The sequence below is a fragment of the Dipodomys ordii genome, unplaced genomic scaffold (assembly GCF_000151885.1).
Source record: "Dipodomys ordii isolate 6190 unplaced genomic scaffold, Dord_2.0 Scaffold22, whole genome shotgun sequence".
NCBI lineage: Eukaryota > Metazoa > Chordata > Mammalia > Rodentia > Heteromyidae > Dipodomys > Dipodomys ordii.
Window position 1 is genome coordinate 14668920 of NW_012267238.1, and position 20310 is coordinate 14689229.

General features: G+C 40.7%; 1 protein-coding gene across 2 annotated transcripts in view; it reads left to right on the top strand.

Moving 5' to 3' along the window:
- Ccdc81 (coiled-coil domain containing 81) overlaps positions 1-20310 on the top strand; it is a 50481-nt gene that overhangs the window by 16865 nt on the left and 13306 nt on the right. The window contains exons 5-13 of one of the 2 annotated variants that reach the window (XM_013014051.1): positions 1131-1210; positions 1607-1722; positions 2690-2813; positions 9265-9355; positions 10472-10618; positions 11607-11711; positions 14781-14953; positions 15620-15698; positions 16722-16942. In XM_013014051.1, the coding sequence (XP_012869505.1) occupies positions 1131-1210; positions 1607-1722; positions 2690-2813; positions 9265-9355; positions 10472-10618; positions 11607-11711; positions 14781-14953; positions 15620-15698; positions 16722-16942 (1136 nt within the window). The remainder of the gene's footprint in view (positions 1-1130; positions 1211-1606; positions 1723-2689; positions 2814-9264; positions 9356-10471; positions 10619-11606; positions 11712-14780; positions 14954-15619; positions 15699-16721; positions 16943-20310) is intronic. The other variant, XM_013014052.1, reaches the window with a different exon arrangement.

Genomic DNA, 20310 nt, shown 5'->3' on the forward strand with positions numbered 1-20310 from the left:
CCCTCACTTGGCTTTTCACTCATGTCTCCTATTGCTTGAGCCACACCTCCAGTTCCTAGAATTCTACTCCTCCTTCTCCTTTCTCTTCCTCTTCTTCCTCCTCCTCCTCCTTCTCCTCCTCTTCCTCCTCTTCCTCCTCCTCCTCCTCCTTCTCTGTTTTCTTCTTTCCAGTCCTGGGGCTTGAACTCAGGGCTTGAGCACTGTTCCTGAGGTTTTTTGCCCAAGGCTAGTGCTCTGCCACTTGATCTCCTTTATTGCCTTTTTGGTAATCACATGAGTGTTTCACAGTCTTTCCTGCTTGGGCTGGCTTTGAACCATAATCCAGATCTCTGCTCCCTGAGTAACTAGGATTACAGGCATGAGCCACCAGCACCTGGCTTTACTTTCTAAGTTTTAAGCCTCTTCTGGAGAGTCCTTTCAAAGCCTTTTGTAGGTTGTAGCATTTGCCCAAGTATATTACTTTATATTAATACTTCAAGTTTGGTTGTGATATCATGTAATAAATACTTTGTGCTTGTTTTCTTGGAGTATCTCATAAAAGTCCTACAAATTAGGTTCCATTTTTTATCTCCAAACATCTAGTGCTAGGTCTCATAGCAATTAGCAATGTGAGCATTTGAACCCAAGCCCAGATGACTTCATAGCCTTCCTTTGATTAATTATAGAATCACTCAATCAAAAGTGGAATTAGCGGGCTGGGAATGTGGCTTATAGTGATAGAATGCTTGCCTATATGTATGAGGCCCTGGGTTCGATTCCTCAGAACCTCATAAAACAAAAAGTCATTAAGTAAATTATAATTTTTAAAAAAAAATGGCATTAGCCAACTTGTTCACATCCTAGTATTTTCCACAAGTTCCCTTTTCTTTCAAAGACATCTAACCAAAGCTTCAATTTGCAAGGCAATTTCCAAAGAGGAGATAGTTCCAGAACAGGAAATGTATAGCTACCAGCGTTCTAACTTCGATGAAGGAGATTATCCCTCACTAGATTTGAAGTCTGGACTTCACTAAACAAAACAACCTCAAAGGTTATCATGGTAGCCTTGCTTTGGAGATAGCCTGCTCAGGTTCAGTTTGTCTGTCTAGGATCATCAGAGCCAGGTATAATCTTTTCTGTCTCCCTTCCAGAGGCCTGGCACCATGGACTCTGTATTGTCCAGCAGAGAGGGCCACAGGAGAAGGCCCAGCAGTGTGCTTACATTTCCAAGGTGAGCCCTTTGCTCTGAGGGTTGCTGAGCATAGCTCTCTCTGCCCAAGGGGCAGCATTTCTTAATCCTTACTACATCTCCCTTCCCTTTTCCTCTTCCCTTCTCCCCTTCTCCTTTACTTTTCCCACAAAGCAATTTTGTTAACACACACACACACACACACACACACACGCTTCTTTTGGGTCTACAATATGCTGGGACAAGTTCTTAGCTGACTCTCAGACTTAGCCTCAAAATGAGAGGGAGTACAAAATGAGAGGGAGTACCCACAAAGTCAAATCATTCATTCCCTCAAAGCAAGGGGACTTATTTTAGAACCTGCAAGGTACCTGGCTACCTCCCAGAACTGAGGGTTCAGGTCCAATGCACTGAATAAACAACTTGACTCATTTCTAGGATTGAGCACAAAGACAAAGAGGGCAAACCACCCATGGAGACCATTGTAGAAGGTGAAGAGCAGTACAAAAGGAAGAGCAGGCTGGAAGACCAGCAAGACAAAGAAGGCATCAAAGGTAGGTCAATAGTTTTGGGATGCTTATGAGCCTACTCATATTGTTTAACAGTCCTATGTTCAAAGGGAATCAAGTTAGATTCACAAGTAATCATAGTAATATTTTCTCTAAAAACATTACTTCTGCATCTCCCATCATTTGCCTTAACCACTTTATGAGTCTTAGGTCCTATAACTCCTATGCTTTTAAAACAGTCATCTCTCTGCTGAACACCATGTCCCCCCTCCCCCGCCCCATTGTTAAAGGAATCAAAACTCAGCCAGGCATGGTGGTTCACACCTACCATCCAAGCTATGGGAGGCAAAGACAGGAAGTTCATGATCTAAGGCCAGTTCAGGCAAGAAGTTAGGGAGACACTTCTTTTACCAAACAAGGTTGGCATAGTAGTATACTTTTGTTATTCCCAACCATCTGGGAAGCATAGGTAAGGAGGATTGTTATCAGAGGTTAACCAGGACAAAAATCTTGAGATCCTGTTTTGAGAAATAATGGAAGTAAAAATGGGCTGGGAGAAAGCACTCCAAGGTTGTAGAGCACCCACTTAGCAAGCACAAGGTCTTGAGCTGAAGCCCTTGTTCTTCCTACTTCTCAAATCAGGAGTCAATACTCAGATAGCTATGGGGTCCTATGTAGGTGAGAAACACAAAAAGTAGGCTAGAGCCTACTCTGCCTTCCCAGGACAAATGGCTATTGTTGAAAGGTAAAAGTTCATCTTCAAGCCGGAAGTGGCGCTGTGGCTCAAGTGGTAGAGCGCTAGCCTTGAGCTGAAGAGCTGAGGGACAGCGCTCAGGCCCAGAGTTCAGGCCCCACGACCAGACACCGTCCCCCTCCCCCCAAAAAAAGATAATCTTCAGTTGATATTTACCTTGGTACAAACTGCGTTCATTTATCTGTGTTAAGTACAAACTGATCATTCAGTGGTTTAAAAGTTGCAAACAAAGTTGCTTCTATGTGTTTCTCATTCTAGAGATCTTATCACCCAGGAAACTTCGAGATAGACAAACTGCCTCCCCTACCAAAGTGACAAGTGTCAGCTTGCTGGACAAGTTGGAGCCAAGTGGGAGTGGTGGAATGAATGTGACCCCCGAAAAGTAAAGTGCTGTTGTTCTTTTTGCATGTATTTATTGATGCAGGGAATTTCAGTAATTGTTTATTCCTTTAACCATTTTTACCCAGTAATCAAAGTGTTCCTTAGGATGGTTTTACTTTATCTTTTTAAAAAAATTTTTGGATAATCTCACTTGTGTGAAAGGTGATTGAGAATTAAGTATTGAATCCTAGGCATTTAGTTCAGTCCAACAGACATTGAGCGACACCATGTACCCAGTATGATTCTAGGCACTGAAGATACAGAGTGAAAGATATGAAGTTTGAAGCTAGTTTAGGCAGAAAAAAAATACATTAGATTCTTATCTCCAACTAACCATCAAAAAGCCAGAAGTAGAGATGTGGCTGAAGTGGGACAGCACCAGATTTAGGCCAAAAAAGCCAAGAAAGAGTGAGAGTCCTTGAATTTAAGCTCCAGCACTGGCTCAGACACAAACATAATGCCTTTGATGGACAGAGCCAAAATCAGAGTCTAGCAAGAAGAGGGAGTTAATAATTACTGGGAATTATTTTTTAATTTTGCCATTCTTGGGGCTTGAACTCAGGGCCTGAACACTGTCCGTAAGCTTCTTTTGCTCAAGGCTAGCACTCTACCACTTGAGCCACAGTGCCACTTCTGGCTTTTTCTGTTTATGTGGTACTGAGCAATCAAACCCAGGGCTTCATGCATGCTAGACAAGCACTCTACCACTAAGCCACATTCCCAGCCCTACTGGAAATTATGACAAAGAATTTCCTATAGAGGTTAACAAAAGTATTATCTACCAATTTTAAAATAATTCATTTTAAAATAATTCATGTTCATCATAAGGAACTTTCAAGTAAAACAGACAAACAGATGTTACAAAATAAAATGATCATTCATAGCTCATTATTGGAAGGGAAACTTTCTGCTAACGGGGATATATCTTTTTTTTTTGGTCCAGTCGTGGGGCCTGAACTCTGGGCCTGGATGCTGTCCCTCAGCTCTTCAGCTCAAGGCTAGCACTCTACCACTTGAGCCATAGTGCCACTTCCGGCTTTTTTCTTTTTGCTTATGTGGTGCTGAGGAATGGAACCCAGGGCCTCATGCATGCAAGGCAAGCGTTCTACCACTGAGCTACCTTCCCAGCCCTGGGGGGTATATCTTTTATTTCCATGAACATATATTTATTTATACTTGAAACATGCACACATTTGAAATAAAATTGAGAGCATATTATATGAAACTTGGTTATACCTAACAAACAGAAGATTTAGAGCCTTATAGTTCTAAATTTCCTCAGACATTATTAATGTTGGCATGGCATCCCTGTTAAAGATTAAGCTGTTTGAGCAATCTCCTGTTGGAGATGTTTAGATGGTTTCTAGTTTTTTACATTCTAAATAATGTATGACAAATGTAGTTACTTAACTTCTTTTCCATGTAGCTGAATATTCCAGAGGCTAAAATCCTAAATGCTCTCATTCTTAGCCTCCCACATAGCTTGGGATCAGTCTACTATGCCCAAGTGTGGGTGGAGAAGCAGGGAGTCTCATGAACTGTTCTGCTCAGGCTGATCTCAAACTGCAGTGCTCCCATTTTCAATCTTCCCAAGTAGCTTGGATTACCAGTGTGAGCCACTGGGACCTAGTCAAATTTTTAAATTAACTCATTTTCTTTATTGTTGGTCATGGAGCATGAACTCTGGGCCTGGGCACTGTCCCTTAGTTCTTCAGTTCAAGGCTAGAGCTCTACCACTTGAACCACAGCGCAACTTCCAGCTTTTTCTGCTTATATGGTGCCAATGAATTGAACCCAGGGCCTCATGCATACATGCAAGGCAAGCACTCTACCACTGAGCCACCTTCTTATCCCCAAATTAACTGATTTTCAAATGACTTAATACTAGCATTAGATGGACCATTTACAATTTATTTATTTATTTATTGTGTGTGTGTGTGTGTGTGTGTGTGCCTGTGCCAGTACTGAGGCTTGAATTCAGGGCCTGAGCATTGTCCCTTAGCTTTTTTTGCACTCTACCACTTGAGCTACAGCTCTACTTCCAGCTTTTTGATGGTTACTTGGACATAACTTTACTGCCCTGTCTGCTTTGAACTTTGATCCTCAAATCTCAGCCTCCTGAGTAGCTAAGATTATAAGTTTGTGCCACCGGCATCATTTATTCCTTTCATAGATATTTTATCATCTATATCGTATATATATATACGATATATATGTACTGTATATATTATCACATATACATGTATATATGTGTATATATGTATATAGTATATATGTATATATACATATCATATTTGCATATAATTATTGCATGCTATATAATTTTTTTTGGGGGGTCCGGTCATGGGGCCTGGGCACTGTACCTCAGCTCTTCAGCTCAAGACTAGCGCTCTACCACTTGAGCCACAGCGCCACTTCCGGCTTTTTTCTTTTTGCTTATGTGGTACTGAGGAATAGAACCCAGGGCCTCATGAATGCAAGGCAAGTGCTCTACCACTGAGCCACCTTCCCAGCCCCCATGCTATATACTTTTGTTTCTCTTTAATTTAATTAACTTATTTATTATTATTCTATTAATCCTCTGAATGCTAACGATTGCACTCAAGACTTTGAAAACCTGAGATAAGTACACTACCATTGAGCAACATCACAGCCCCTACAAACCTTTTCTTAATTGTCTGTTCTTACTTCCTCCATTATCCCTGAGAATTTTGAATGTACTTGTTGAAGATTATTTTTCCCCAGTTCTTTATTGTCTTTATTTCCTTAATTTGGTTCTGCAGTACTTTGAATGCATAGCAGTTTGCCTGTGTGTGTGTGTGTGTGTGTGTGTGTGTGTATTGGGACTTGAACTCAGGCCTGGGTGCTATACCTTAGCTTTTTCAGTCAAGACTGGCACTCTACCATTTAAGCCACTGCCCCACATTTGTTTTTTTTTTTTTCAGTGGTTAATTGGACATAAGAGACTCATGGACTTTCCTGCTGTAGCTGGTTTGAAAGATGGTCCTCAGATTTCAGCCTTCTGAGTAGCTAGGATTACAGATGTGAATCACTGGTGCTCAGCAGCAGTTTTTATTTTATTTTTTAACTTGTTTAAATATTTAAAATATTAGTTAAGTTTAAATTAGTATTAGCATTAGTTGTAAAAGGAGTCAGTTTTAAGAATTCATTTTTAAAATCTGGAATAGAGCCATGTGCCAGTGGCTCATGCCTGTAATCCTATTTACTCAGGAGGCTGAGATCTGAGGATCGTGGTTCAAAGCTAGCCCAGGGAGGAAAGTCCATGAGACTCTTATCTCCAATAAACCACTAGAAAACCAGAAGTGGCACTGTGGCTCAAGTGGTAGAGCGCTTGCCTTGAGCTGAAGAGCCCAGAGTTCAAGCCCCATGACCGACAAAAAAAAATCTGGAATACAGAAACTTTTTAACTTAAAAAATTAAAAATATTTTTTATTCTTTTAAAGTAGTTGTACAAAGGAGCTGCCATTCAACAAAGCAGTTTATGAATACAGTGCATCTTGATCAGTGTCACTCCTTTCAACATTCTCACCCACCGCTCCCAACCCAAACCTTCCCTCACTTTTCTTTTTTTTGGGTCCGGTCATAGGACTTGAACTCTGGGCTTGGACGCTGTCCCTCAGCTCTTCAGCTCAAGGCTAGCATTCTACCACTTGAGCCACAGTGCCACTTCCAGCTTTTTTCTTTTTGCTTATGTGGTGCTAAGGAATCGAACCCAGGGCCTCATGCACGCAAGGCAAGCGCTCTACCACTGAGCCACCTTCCCAGCCCGTCACTTTTCTTAATATTATAGGATATATGTTGAATTCTTTTTGCCATTTAACAAAGCAGTTTAATGTATACAATGCATCTGCAAGATTTTCACCCACCTTTGACCTACCCTTTCCCTTAGTTTTCTTTCTTTCTTTTTTTTTTTTTTTTTTTTTTTGGTCGGTTGTGGGGCTTGAACTCTGGGCTTGGGCACTGTCCCTGCGCTCTTCAGCTCAAGGCAAGTGCTCTACCCCTTTGAGCCACAGCACCACTTCCGGTTTTCTAGTGGTTTTATTGGAGATAAGAGTCTCACGGACTTTCCTGCCCGGGCTGGCTTTGAACCTTGATCCTCAGATCTCAGCCTCCTGAGTAAGCTAGGATTACAGGCGTGAGCCACCGGCGCCCAGCTCCTTAGTTTTCTTAATATATACAATAAATTGTTGACATATTCTTCTCCCCATATCCTAATTCATTTAGTGTAGACATTTTTCTTCTGGTATCCTGATTGTCTTGACAGTCAAGTTGTCAGGCTACACTCTGGAGAAAATATTGATATCACTATTTGCATCCTGGCCCTGGGTTGCCTGAGCAATGCTGGCAACTGTATCTACCTGGTGGGTCCCAGGTTTTGCTTTCTGACAGGGTGTGGAGCCTGTGTAAAGTCAGGAGAAAGACAAGATTTGATCAGGTTTACCCTCGAGATGAGGATAGGTCCAAAGGGCAGGAAGTACTGCCCACGTATGCTCCTTGGAATGGAGAGGACAGAAAAGGCCTTGCATCTTGCCTGCAAATTATGCCTCAATGTACATCAAGACTATAGCCACACCTGGCCCAGACACTTTTTTTCCTCTTGAATTATTGGGACAGTCTCCTAATGCTTCTCCTACTCTAACTGTTGTCCATATTTGGTTGATTCCCTCAACAGCATAGCCAAAGTCATCCTGTGTACGTTAGATGATATAATCGATCATTTCAAGCTCTATAATATTTCCCATTGTCACTCGGAGTTAAAGTGGTGCATGATCATGCCTCCTCTGACTTCTACCCTGAACATGGACATAGTCCCACCTTAGAGTTTGCATTCATTTGGTTAGCTGGAAAGCCTCTATTACTATTATTTGTTCTGGCACTGGGCCTTGAACTGAGGACCTTGTGCCCTCACTTGGCTTTTCACTCATGTCTCCTATTGCTTGAGCCACACCTCCAGTTCCTAGAATTCTACTCCTCCTTCTCCTTTCTCTTCCTCTTCTTCCTCCTCCTCCTCCTTTCTTTTGGGTCAATCATAGGGCTTGAACTCTGGGCCTGGGTGCTGTTCCTGAGCTCTTCAGCTCAAGATGAGTGCTCTATCACTTGAGTTACAACACCACTTTTGGTTTTCTGGCAGTGGTTGATTGGAGGTAAGAGTCTCATAGACTTTTCTGCCCAGGCTGGCTTTGAACTGTTATCCTCAGATCTCAGCCTCCCGAATGGCTAGGATTACAGGTATGAGCCACTGGTGCCTGGCTCCTAGGAAGTCTTTTCTCTTGGTAATCTCTATTATTGCTCTCTCCTTGCCTCTTTCTTAGTGAAAGATTTCTGGTCATTCAGTTTGGGACTTACTATTTCTCCAGCATTGGATGGTGTTTATCATCATAGGATAGATGACAACATTCACATATTTATCTTGTTTCTGGCATTTATTTATTTATTGCTGGTCCTGAGGCTTGAACTCAGGGTCTTGTCATTGTCCCTGAGCCTCTTTGTGCTCAAGGCTAGCGCTCAACTACTTGAGCCACTTCTGGCTTTTTCTGAATTTTTTGGAGTCTCACAAACTTTCCTGCCTGGGTTGGCATCAAACCGCAATTCTCAGATCTCAGCCTCCCAAGTAGCCAGTGGTTTTCTTATTTATCTTCATCAGAATGTTAATTCTATGACAGATGTGTATGTGTGTGTGTGTGTGTGTGTGTGTGTTCATGTATTTTATTTGCACTGAATTTCCTGTGTCTAGAAAAGCACCTTCATATATTTTTTGTGAGATGAATAAATTTTATCTTTTTTTTTTTTGGGTCCGATCGTGGAGCCTGAACTCTGGGCCTGGGTGCTGTCCCTCAGCTCTTCAGCTCAAGGCTAGTGCTCTATCACTTGAGCCACAGCGCCACTTCTGGCTTTTTTCTTTTTGCTTATGTGGTGCTGAGGAATCGAACCCAGGGCCTCAGGCATGCAAGGCAAGCGCTCTATCACTGAGCCACCTTCCCAGCCCCAGTAAAATTTATCTTTATCTCTCAAATTGGTAACAGAATTTCTAAGTTTCCATAGCTAATCCATTGTCAGTAAGCTTATAAATTGAGATTCAAAGTCAGCATTTTTATGACACAAAGTGCAGATTTCTTTTTGTCGGTCATGGGGCTTGAATTCTGGGCCTAGGTGCTGTCCCTCAAATTCTTTTTTAAAAAAATTATTGATTTTATTTTTTGATTTGTGGTACCAAGGAATTGAACCCAGGGCCTCATGCAGGCCAGGCAAGAACTCTACCACTAAGCCACATTCCCAGCCAAAGTACAGATTCTTAACCTTGAGACAAAGCTTTTGAAGAAACCCACTGATACACTGTGCTGTGTGTGCTGCTCATCCTTATGTCTAACATCTCCATTGCTCCTCAGGGCAGAGTGCACTAAAAATTATTCAGTGTCTCATTGTTCTTACAGAGTATTGTCTCCAGTTAGTCTGAAAAATGACAGTATGAAACTCAGAACATCTCCAGTCTCAGCTTGCCAAGATCATAAAAAAGCAGGACAGGTAGAGTGTATTCAAATAAATCCCACTCTGAATCTTTCCCTCACTTCTTTTTCTCAAGGGGAGTTCTGGGAATTGTTCTTTCTTCATTATAATTTATGGTTGAAGCTCACGAGCTATAATGATCCAACATGTGATAAATCTATCTATTAGTCAAGATTTACTAACAGAAATAGTGGGGGGAGGGAACCTTATAATTTCCCAGTTGCCATTTTCAATTTTAGTGAGAATTCAGTAATTATTTATTATTATTTTTTGAATTGTGAGACTCACTACAATCTCATCTTGCTAATTGTCACTAGTATATACTTTTTTCCCCTCACTTTAAAAATTAACTTCCATTAATTATACAGGGAGGGAGGATGTCATTGTTGTATTTCCAGGCATGTTTATAATGTATTCTAATAATCTCACTCAGTCGGGTGCTGTCCTTAAGCACCTTTTGCTCAAGGCTAGCTAGCACTCTGCCACTTGAGCTACAGCTCCACTTCTGGCTTAAGTCTCAGACTTTTTTGCCCAGGTTGGCTTCAAACTGTGATCCTCAGTTCTCAGCCTCCTGAGTTGCTAGGATTACAGGCATGAACCACTGGTGAGTGGCTGAATAAGTACTGGGCCTAGGTGCTGTCCTTCAGCTCTTCAGCTCAAGGCTAGTGCTCTACCACTTGAGCAACAGGGCCACTTCCTGTTTTTTCATGGACTTCCTGCCTGGGCTGGCTTTGATCTGCTATCCTTAGATCTCAGCTTCCTGAATAGCTAGGATTACAAGTTGAATATGTGCTTTTATAAAGTATGTTTCTTCACATACTCAATCCTTGGAGAATTTGGGGAGGGAATGTAAAGGCAAAGAAGCCAGATGCTAATGGTTCTGCCTGTAATCCTAAATCCTCAGAAGATTAAGATCTGAGGATCTCACTTCTAAGCCAGCGTAGGCAGACAAGTTCAAAAAACACTTTTCTCCAATTAACCAGTAAAAAACCAACAGTGGAGATGTGACTCAAGTGGTAAAGTGCCAGCCTTGAGCAAAAAAAGTGAAGCCCTGAGTTTAAGCCCCAGAACCTACACACATTTAAAAAAAATGCAAAGTAAGAAATAAATTTGTCCTCAAATTTGGGATTGTAGGAAATGTGCTATGTATGTTTGCAACGAGCACAGCGGAATTTCCCTTTGTACTTTGGTGAGGAGAAGAGGAGGAGAGAGCTAGAAGATGAGCAACTCATGCAGCAGTACCAGGCGCTGAAAGACCAGGAGGCTTTCTACCAGTGCCAGGTATTGCATCACCATCACTTTATATGGGATAGTAGATCCTGGTGATTGAACTCCATCAGTGCATTCCTGGGTGCTAGCCCTGCAACATAGCTGATCTGTTTTGTAACTGTGAGACTTTTCATTAGTAACCAACAATTTGGGGGTGAATATCTGTGTAGATGAGTGTTGACCAGCATTTTTCCCTTCAGTTAGACTGAATCTTAAAGATTGACTTGCTGGGTTATTTCTTTATTTTTGATTTATGGAAAGTTGTAAGCTCAGAGTTTTACTTTTCAAGTCTGGGTGGTGGCTCATGCTTATTATCCCAGCTATTTGGGAGGTCAATTGGGAGGACTGCCGTTGGAGACTAGCCTATGCAAAAAAAGTTAGCAAGACCCCATCTCAACAAATGATCTGGGTATGGTGATATGTGTCTGTGGTCCCAGCTATATGGGAAACAATCATAGCTCTGAAAGGTGCTACAGGAATAATAACTAAGGCTGGGTGTGTGGCTTAAACTGTAGATCTTTTGCTTTACAGGTTCAAAGTCCAGAGTTAAAATGGCAGATGGGCTGAGGGTAGCTGTTCAGAGGCATGTTTCTGCCCCATTCTCTACCAAGTGATTTCTTGGGCTTTATGTGGCCTGTGGGCTTGATGTTTTCCCCACTGAAGCCCTATCTCAAGCAAGAAAGGACAGAATGACACTCTTATATTTGCTCTATCCAGATTCCCATGGTCTCCAGTCTGACATTACTGCCCTTCCCTGTGTTTGTGATAAACCCTTTCATTTCTGCTTAAGTTCTTTGTTATGGTAGTGTCTGAAGTCCAAGAATAGGAAATACGAACCTCTCCTAGTCAACTTCTATAAATCTATAAAGACATCAGAAAATACCATTACCTCCAAATGGGTTACCATGTTGGCACAACTATATTAATGTCATAGAGTGAAAAAATTAAAACATTCAATTTCAATATGTAATTTAAAATTTAAAAAATTCTTTTGCAACAGATGAAAAGTCTGGCTGCTAGAGAACAGAATCAGAAAAATGCTGCCTATAATCTTGGAGTTGCTGAAGCTATAAGAAATCACAAGAATGAGAAACCTGAATTTTATGTAAGAATTCCTTTATATTTTCTCTTGCTCACGGTTGTCCCACCTAGGAAAGTTTGGATCTGCTCACTGTGTCCCAAGTCATGGCATTTTATTTCTTTAGCATTTTTATTAGTTTACATGAATTATTCAGAGGGAGATTCAGGATGACATTTTCAAATGTGTATAATATGTTCTAATCAATTGAACCTCCTGATGGAGGCGCACCATCCTTTCCCTCTTCCTTAAAACAACTTAAAGAGATTTCAGTTCTGTTTTTATTGTTGCAAACAACATTTTGACTGTATTCATCCTCTTTCAAGAGTATTGCAAAATTATTTATTGTATTTTTCTTGTTTACTCATCCTTTTCTTATTTGTCTCTAATTAGTTTCTGAATTAATTTATAATCTGTGTTTATCTACTTAGATTGTGTGTGTGTATGTGTGTGTGTGTGTGTGTGTGTCTGTGCATGCGTGTGTGCACATGCACCATTCCTGGGGCTTGAACTCAGCCTGGGTGCAGTCCCTGCAGTCCCTGAGCTTTTTGTTCAAGGCTGATGCTCTACCACTTGAACCATAGTCCCACTTCTGGTTTTGTTTTTTTTTTTTTGGTGGTTAATTGGAGATAAAAGTCTCATGGACTTTCATGCTTGGGTAGCTTCAAATTGAGATGTTTAGATCTCAGCTTCTTGAGTAGGTAGGATTACAGGTGTAAGCCACTGGCACATGGCAGGTTGTGTGATTTTTTTTTTTAAGTGGCAGAGTTGGAAAGGGGACTGGCAAAAGTTTTTTCCAGGGCAGGGGCTGTTGTGTCTACCTGTACACCATCAAAACTCACAACCTAGTTCCTAGTATTAGTCATGACAGCGCTTGCTAATAATAGACATTGTCAGCCAGGTCCTAGGATAGGACAGTATACCGAAGTCCAGTCCTAGGATCTAAAGGGAGAACCTGTAGCATCACCATCACTGATTTGTACTGGAATCACAAAACGTCTGGGGCCTTACCCTGGACTTGCAGAGTGGGTAATCTACATCACAATAAAATCCCAAAGGATATGTATGTGCATTATAGTTGAAGAAGCTCAGCTTCAGCTGGAGGTAAGCCACCGCCTTCACAGCTTGGTTTATAATGTTTGTAGTCATTATGGCCTACTTTTATTTCTACCTGATGATTTATCCTTTTACACTACTATTTAGGCAGTCTTATAGTCTTCTTATAAATAAAATATTTTCTTTATTCCTCATGGGATGTATACTGAGTTCTTATGGCCACTGTGCTAGCAGCCAGAAAAACAAATTTCCTTTTCTAAAGAGATCTCAGTCTAGTTGGGAAGACAGACTCTCAAAAAGCTAAGGGTTTTTATAAACTGACTGCTATGATAAATCTTTTAAAAGGGCTCTACATGAGCAAGTAAGAGAGGCACTTAACCCAGAGAGGAGATTGGAAGACTTTCCTGACATATAAGAGTTAGGTAGCTGGGTGCTGGTGGCTCACACCTGTTATTCCAAGCTACTCAGGAAACTTGAGTTGTTAAGAGACATCTCAGACAGAAAAGCCCACGGGACTCTTGTTTCCCACTCACCAGCAAAAAGCCAGGCTGGAGGCATGGATCAAGTGTAGAGTGTCAATCTTGAGTAGAAAAATCAAGTGGAAGTATGAGTATGAGGCCTTGAGTTCAAGCCCCAGTATGGGCAAAAAAAAGAAAAAGAGCCAAAGAGACATTATCAGCAAGCCATTGTACAAACCCATGTTCAGGAGTGATTTCCTGTTCCTTTTTCTCTGTCCTTCGTATCCAACCACTTACCCGTTTACTTGCTTTGACCTCTAAAATATGCTCCAATATCTCTTCAAACCTCCTTATCACTAATATTAGCATGCTGTAGTGTGCTACATTCTACACTGAATATCTGCCACACTCCCTGGTTAGCTTCTCCTACAATCTATGTTGATTAATAAAAACTGTTACCCCAAACATACCACCATCCTGTTTTTCTAATAGTGTTCGCATTGAATTTGAATGAAATTTAAACTTGCTTGCTCTATTAGACCCTGCACCATTGTCCTCTACCTTTCTTTGAGCTCCTTAACTTCCACTTCTTGCTCATTTTGCCTTGATTTTAAAGCCCATCCTCTGCTCACTGACCAGGCTTGTTTCATTTACTGTCTTGGTTCCTTTTGGAAGGGACACAGGATCCCCTGGTGTTTTAAGTGTGTGTGTGTGTGTGTGCACACGTGCTCACACATGTTATGTGTATGGTATGATTCATCCCTCTCCAGAAAAAAGTTTTCCCTAACAACCAGGCAACGTAGTGCTATTCCCACACTGTTACTTGCTGTGGTAAGAGTTCCATTATAACCCTAAGTGATTTGATTACCTTTCTCTTCCTGACCAGAATGTAGGCTAGATGAGAGTGAAGATCTCTGCCCTTAACAGGATTGGATCTCCAGTGTCTAGAAAAGCAGACCCATAGTAGATGTTCAAGTCTTCCTCCCCTCCCCTCTGCTGTGTCCTTGTTCATGCTGTTGCACAAACTCAGAATTCTGCATACATTCATGCAATTACAACACGCAGCTCCATTACATGCTGTCAGTGCTACTTCAGGACCAACTCTGTGGGCTCTTTTTTCCTTCTGTCTCAGCAATGCAGTGTGAGCTCAGCTTTGCCCTGAAACATGCTTATGTTGATCCTTTTATCTTTACACTAGCTGGTCAACATGTTGAGGGATGGGAAAAATGTTAGAAATTAAGAAATATTTTCCAGCCAGGTACAGTTGGTTCACATCTGTAATCTTGGAAACTGAGATGTGAGAATTGAGGTTTGAAGCTCATTTGGGCAGGAAATTCCATGAAACCCTCATCTCCAGTTAACTATAAAAAAGCTGAAAGCAGAGCTGTGGCTCAAGTGGTAGATCACTAGCCTTGAACAAAAATGCTCAGGAACAGCACCTAGGCCAGGAGTTCAAGTTCCAAGACTGGCACAAAAATAAAAACAACCACAACAATAATAAAAGTATTTTCTGCCCAAGTTTGGTCTGATTCATTTATTTGTTTGTTTGTATAAGCAATGAATTGCTTTTCTTTCATTCTAGAAATCCTTCCTATTTGATAAACGGCCCCTTAGTTCTGAGATTAATGCTATTAGGCAAGAAGAATATTCCCAAGCTCTCCTGAAACAAATGGAAAAAAGACGGGAAAAGGAAATAAAACAAAGACAAAACAGAGAGGTGATGGACCGCCTAGAACAAGTTCAACTCACAGAGGAGTAAGTCCAGTCAGATATGCTCTGAAAAATGGGTTTTGTGTGAAAATAATTTCTCCAAGGTAGTCTCAATAGTTTCATTAGCACTACTGTAACCAACTGAGCAAACTAACTATAGTTAGCAGGCTTTTCATTAGAACAATGTTATACAATATCATTTGTATTATATACTGGTTCCCTTCCCTTTCCTTCCCTTCCCTTCCCTTCCCTTCCCTTCCCTTCCCTTCCCTTCCCTTCCCTTCCCTTCCCTCCCTTTCCCTCCCTTTCCCTCCCTTTCCCTCCCTTTCCCTCCCCTCCCCTCCCCTCCTTCTTGTATTGATACTGGGGTTTAAACTCAGAGCCTCTCAGTCTTACTTGTTTTTTTCAATCAGTGCTAATGCCCTACCACTTGAGCTGTGCCTTCACTTCTGGCTTTTTGCTGGTTAATTGGAGATAACAGTCTCATGGGCTTTTTTTTTTTTTTTTTTAATTTAGGCTGGCTTTGAAGCAAGATCCTACAATATCAGCTTCCTGAGTAGCTAGGATTACAGTACAGGTGTGAGCCACTGACATCTGACTTACCACACTCACATTTCTATTAATACTTACTGAACATCTTTTGACTGTTACTTTGCATTATTAAGGACTCAGTAACTCTCTCATACACTTTCTCTTGTTCTTAAATGCCAGACTTGCTAAACAAAGAGCCAAATATTTAAAAGACAAGATGGAAGAAACACAGTGCTACAAGAGAGCTTTGGATGCACAGGTAAGGGGACAATTTTTTTAAAATTTACTTTATTGTTTTAGAGGTGATACAGCAGGGTTACCTTTATGTATGTCAGGTAATAAGTATCTTTCCTTTTGCATAGTATCATCTGTTCCCTCATTGTCTTCCATTCCCTCCCTCCCATCTCCACAACATGAATTGCATAGTTCACTTTCATCAATGTCCATTGTGCTACACTGCTGCACTCTTCACCCTTTATCCCCTGATTCTGTGCCCTTCCCCCCTCCCACAGATGTGCACATGAATATGCCATATATAAGGTAAAGAATACAGAGTCATTAAAAACAAATTAAGAAAAGGTCCTTCATTTCCATATCTTTGGAGTACGCTTCAGTATGAATATCATTTTATATACACATGAAGAGGCACTTGTGATTTTCTTCTAAGACTATCTTCTTTTGGTCTCACTGTATGTGAGTGTCTAGAATACTATATAAAATCATGTAGTACTTCACTAATATTCTGTTAGTATAAATCCCAGGATGCTGTCCATATTTGAGTACGTCATGCATCTAGTAAGTTTTTTTTTAATTTTAATTTTTTTGAACATACTGTACAGAGGGGTTACAATTACATGGGCAAGATAATGAATACATTTCTTATCAAGCATTGCAGCTTCCTCCTTTGTTTACCCTTCACATCCCTTCCCAGCTTCCCCCCCCCCCCCCGCATCTAGTAAGTTTTGAGCACTTTATTCTTTTTTTTTTGGTTGGTCATGGGGCCTGAACTCTGGGCTTGGGCGCTGCCCCTCAGCTCTTCACCTTAAGACTAGTGCTCTACCATTGAGCCACAGCAACACTTTCAGCTTTTTCTGCTTATGTGGTGCTGAGGAATCGAACCCAGGGCCTCATGCATGCAAGGCAAGCACTCTACCACTGAGCCACCTTCCCAGCCCTGCACTTTATTCTTTTCTGTAAGATATGGATACCTTGTTATAGAGTTGAGTATAAAGTTTATTCCCTGAAAGAATTATAATATGCCTTGTGTGTGTTCTTGTTCCAGGTAAAAAACAAACCCTCCCAGTTGCCTATGTTTGAGCCAGACTCCTTTGAGCCCATTTTTGGTAAGGAAGACATTGACCACCTTATAGAAAGGCGAATGAAAGAACAGAACTGCATGAAGCACCAGCTGGAAGCAGCTTCTATACACAAGAAGAACATCATCCTGAACCAGCTGATGGAGCAGAGGCGGGATCTGGAGATGCTTCAGAGGACACACAGAGAGTAAGGACACACTTGATTCCCCCAATCCATCCCTTCTCTTCTTCTTTTAATCTCTCTGTCACTCTCTGACTTTACCCTCTCCTTTTCCTTGTTTTTCTCTATGTCAGAGAAGAATAATAGCTAAGATACAGAGGCATTACTGCTGCAAGACATTATTCGAAGCACATTACATGCTTAATCTAGTTTTATCCTATGAAGAAAAACTCACTAGATGAATAACAAAAACACCCTCACCATCTCACTTTTTGTCTCCCCACGTTCTTTTTCCTTTTCTTTACAGAACATTGAACTCCACTGGTCTTTGGACATGGTAGACAAACACTCTACTACTGAGTTACATGCCCAATCAATGCAACTTCTTACAATAGATGGCCACAATAGCACTATCCATTGGAACTACCATATGAACCACAAATGTAGTGACATGCTCAAATAGACCCGGACATGATACTTGGGCCATCTCTCAACATCCACTAACCTTCTCATCCATTTGAGAAGGTGATAGAGAAGGGGTGAGGCTGGCAGAGGAGGACTTCATATCATACACGTATCTTTAAACTTAAACCTCCAACATCATCTAGTTTATTAAAATGCCCAATAAGTCATTCTACCAGTGGGGAATTTTTAAGGATCCTGACTGGCTCTCAGTCTTGCATCATCTCCAAGATTCCTACCTAGCTTTTTCATCATCCCTTTCTACTCCTCACCAACTCTACCTCTGATTGCCACTCCAGTTTCTTCTCTGTAGATGTTGAGCAATTCTCAAATATTTGATGAGCCAAAATTATCAAGGTGTTCAGGATTCCTAAAGAGACTTCTGTACAAAGGAATCCACTCTTCTTGAACACAGTTGTATTTGTAAAATAGAAAATCCCAATTTTAAAATTAAAATTTAAAAATTTTGTAAGATAGTGCATAGATTTGTTATGTTCTATACCAATTAGGTCCAGAAGACTAGATAATGGCAGACATGATGAATAGGGTGGAGTTTGGTTGTTGGTAGAGGGGAATGGAAGTGGTTAAAACAAGACTTCAATTCTGGTTAAAAACAAAATACTTCATTCTATAGAATAGAGTGTTGTATGTGCCTAAGATGTATAAACTTGTGTGTCTATGTAGTTACTAAAATACTAAAATGTTTTCATACTCATTGATAGGTAACTATTATCCTTCAATCCCCCAAGTTCTTCTCGGTGCTTGTACTGCCCTCCCTGTACTCTGTTCCATCTCTCTACCAACTTTTACCTAAAGGGTGAATAACCTGAGATCTTCAGACCACTTCCAGGATCTATTCTGAATGGTGGGTCAGTTTCTGCCACTCTACTGATTGTGGTGTATCAGCTAGGTTATGTGACTTTAGGGCATTGGTTTCCTTAGTAATTAGGGCTAATAAAGCCTCTCTCAGCATCTTGGCTGACTCAGAGTAAATGTTTGGTAAAGAGAAGTGATTACTATTATAAGGAGAGGAAACTGAAAGAAAAGCTGTGCTGAATTTAAAATGGCAGCATAATTCTCCATTTGTTTCTAGATTATACATTGTTATAATAATTCTTAATTAAAGTAGCATAAATTGGTGAGATTATTCTTGCTTGAGATTATCTTTATAGCTGACATCCCACAGATAATTATTGCCCATTTTATTGATTTAGGATACAAAGCACAGTGATTCTGAATGTTTTTTTCTAGTGCAAGAAAGAGAAAGAAAGCTTTTACTAAAGGGAAGAAAAAAAAGATGACTGTGAAAACAGCTCCAGTAGATTCTCTGCTCATGGAGAGTGATGACAGGGTAGTGTGGTCATTGAGAGTCAAAGCTAGGCAAAGTATATTGTGTTATACATTCACTTTATGCCCATGACTTTGACTTGATTTCCTGTGCTTTGATTCTGAGAATCTGTAGAATTTGCTCCAGTTTTCTGCCTGAGCATGCTATTTTATTTATTTTGAAATCACAAGGTAAATAGTTTCCAGATTAAAAGATTATAATCTAATAATCCTGAAAGGCTGTGTAGGTATTTTGGTGCTGGGGAAGAGAGATGGTTGCAGCCTAAGAAGATTTGTGAAGGCAAAAACATGTCTGAGGGAAAGCATAGCTTTCCTACTGAGAATAAAAATAAAACGTGAATGAAATTTAAAATATTAATAATAAAGTGAATAACAAAACAGAACAAAAGAAAACAACTTTATTGAAATATTATTGACATACAATAAACTACATGCACTGAAAGTATGTATCCATTCATGAAATGTGTACCCTAATTGAGATAATACACATTACCATCACCCCAAAAGTGTCCTTGTCCTGCTTTGCAATTCTGCCTCTTACCCTTTCCCAGATCTCATCTCATTACAGGTTAATTTGCATTTCCCAGGTGGAACCATGTATATGTTCTTTTTTTTTTTGGTCGGTCGTGGGGCTTGAACTCTGGGCCTGGGCGCTGTCCCTCAGCTCTTCAGCTCAAGGCGAGCACTCTACCACTTGAGCTACAGCGCCACTTCCAGTTTTCTGGTGGTTTATTGGAGATAGGAGTTTCACGGTCTCTCCTGTCTGGGCTGGCTTTGAACCGCGATCCTCAGATCTCAGCCTCCTGTGTAGCTAGGATTACAGGCGTGAGCCACCAGCGCCCGGCTTCATGTATATGTTCTTTATTTTGTCTGGTTTCTTTCAGTCACAAAGTGTTGTATCAAAATAATGACTGAATATTTTTCTATTTTTTTAGGTGTTGGGTAATAATCCATTACATAGGTACCACAATTGTTTATTCCTTCATCTGTTAATGGACAGATTTGGTTTTGGCTATTAAAATAAAACTACTCTTTATTTATTTATTTTTTGTCAGTCCTGGGGCTTGAACTCTGGGCTTAGGTGCTGTCCCTGTGTTCTTCAGCTCAAGGCAAGCACTTTACCACTTGAGCCACAGTGCCACTTCTGGTTTTCTGGAGATGAGTCTCATGGACTTTCCTGCCTGGACAGGCTTTGAGCCACGGTCCTCAGATCTTAGCCTCCTGAGTAGCTAGGATTACAGGCAAGAGCCACTGGCACCCAGCTACTCTATATTTGTAGTAACGACTGGGTGTAATGCTTTGATGTATACATAGTTCTTCTTGAGTAAATGTCCAAGAATGACATAGCTGGGATAGGGTAAGATATATGTTTGACTTTTAGCTATTCTAAAAGGTGTATAGTGATGTTTTATGCTTTAATTTACATCTAATTTAAATTAGATTTACATTCAGTTTCTCTAATGGCTTACAATGGTGAACATCACCTTAAATGTGATATTTGCTCTTTGCGTATCTTCTTAGGGTTGCCTGAAGCATCTGTTCAAATCTTTGGCTGGGGATGGATCCCAGGGCCTCCCTGTGAATAC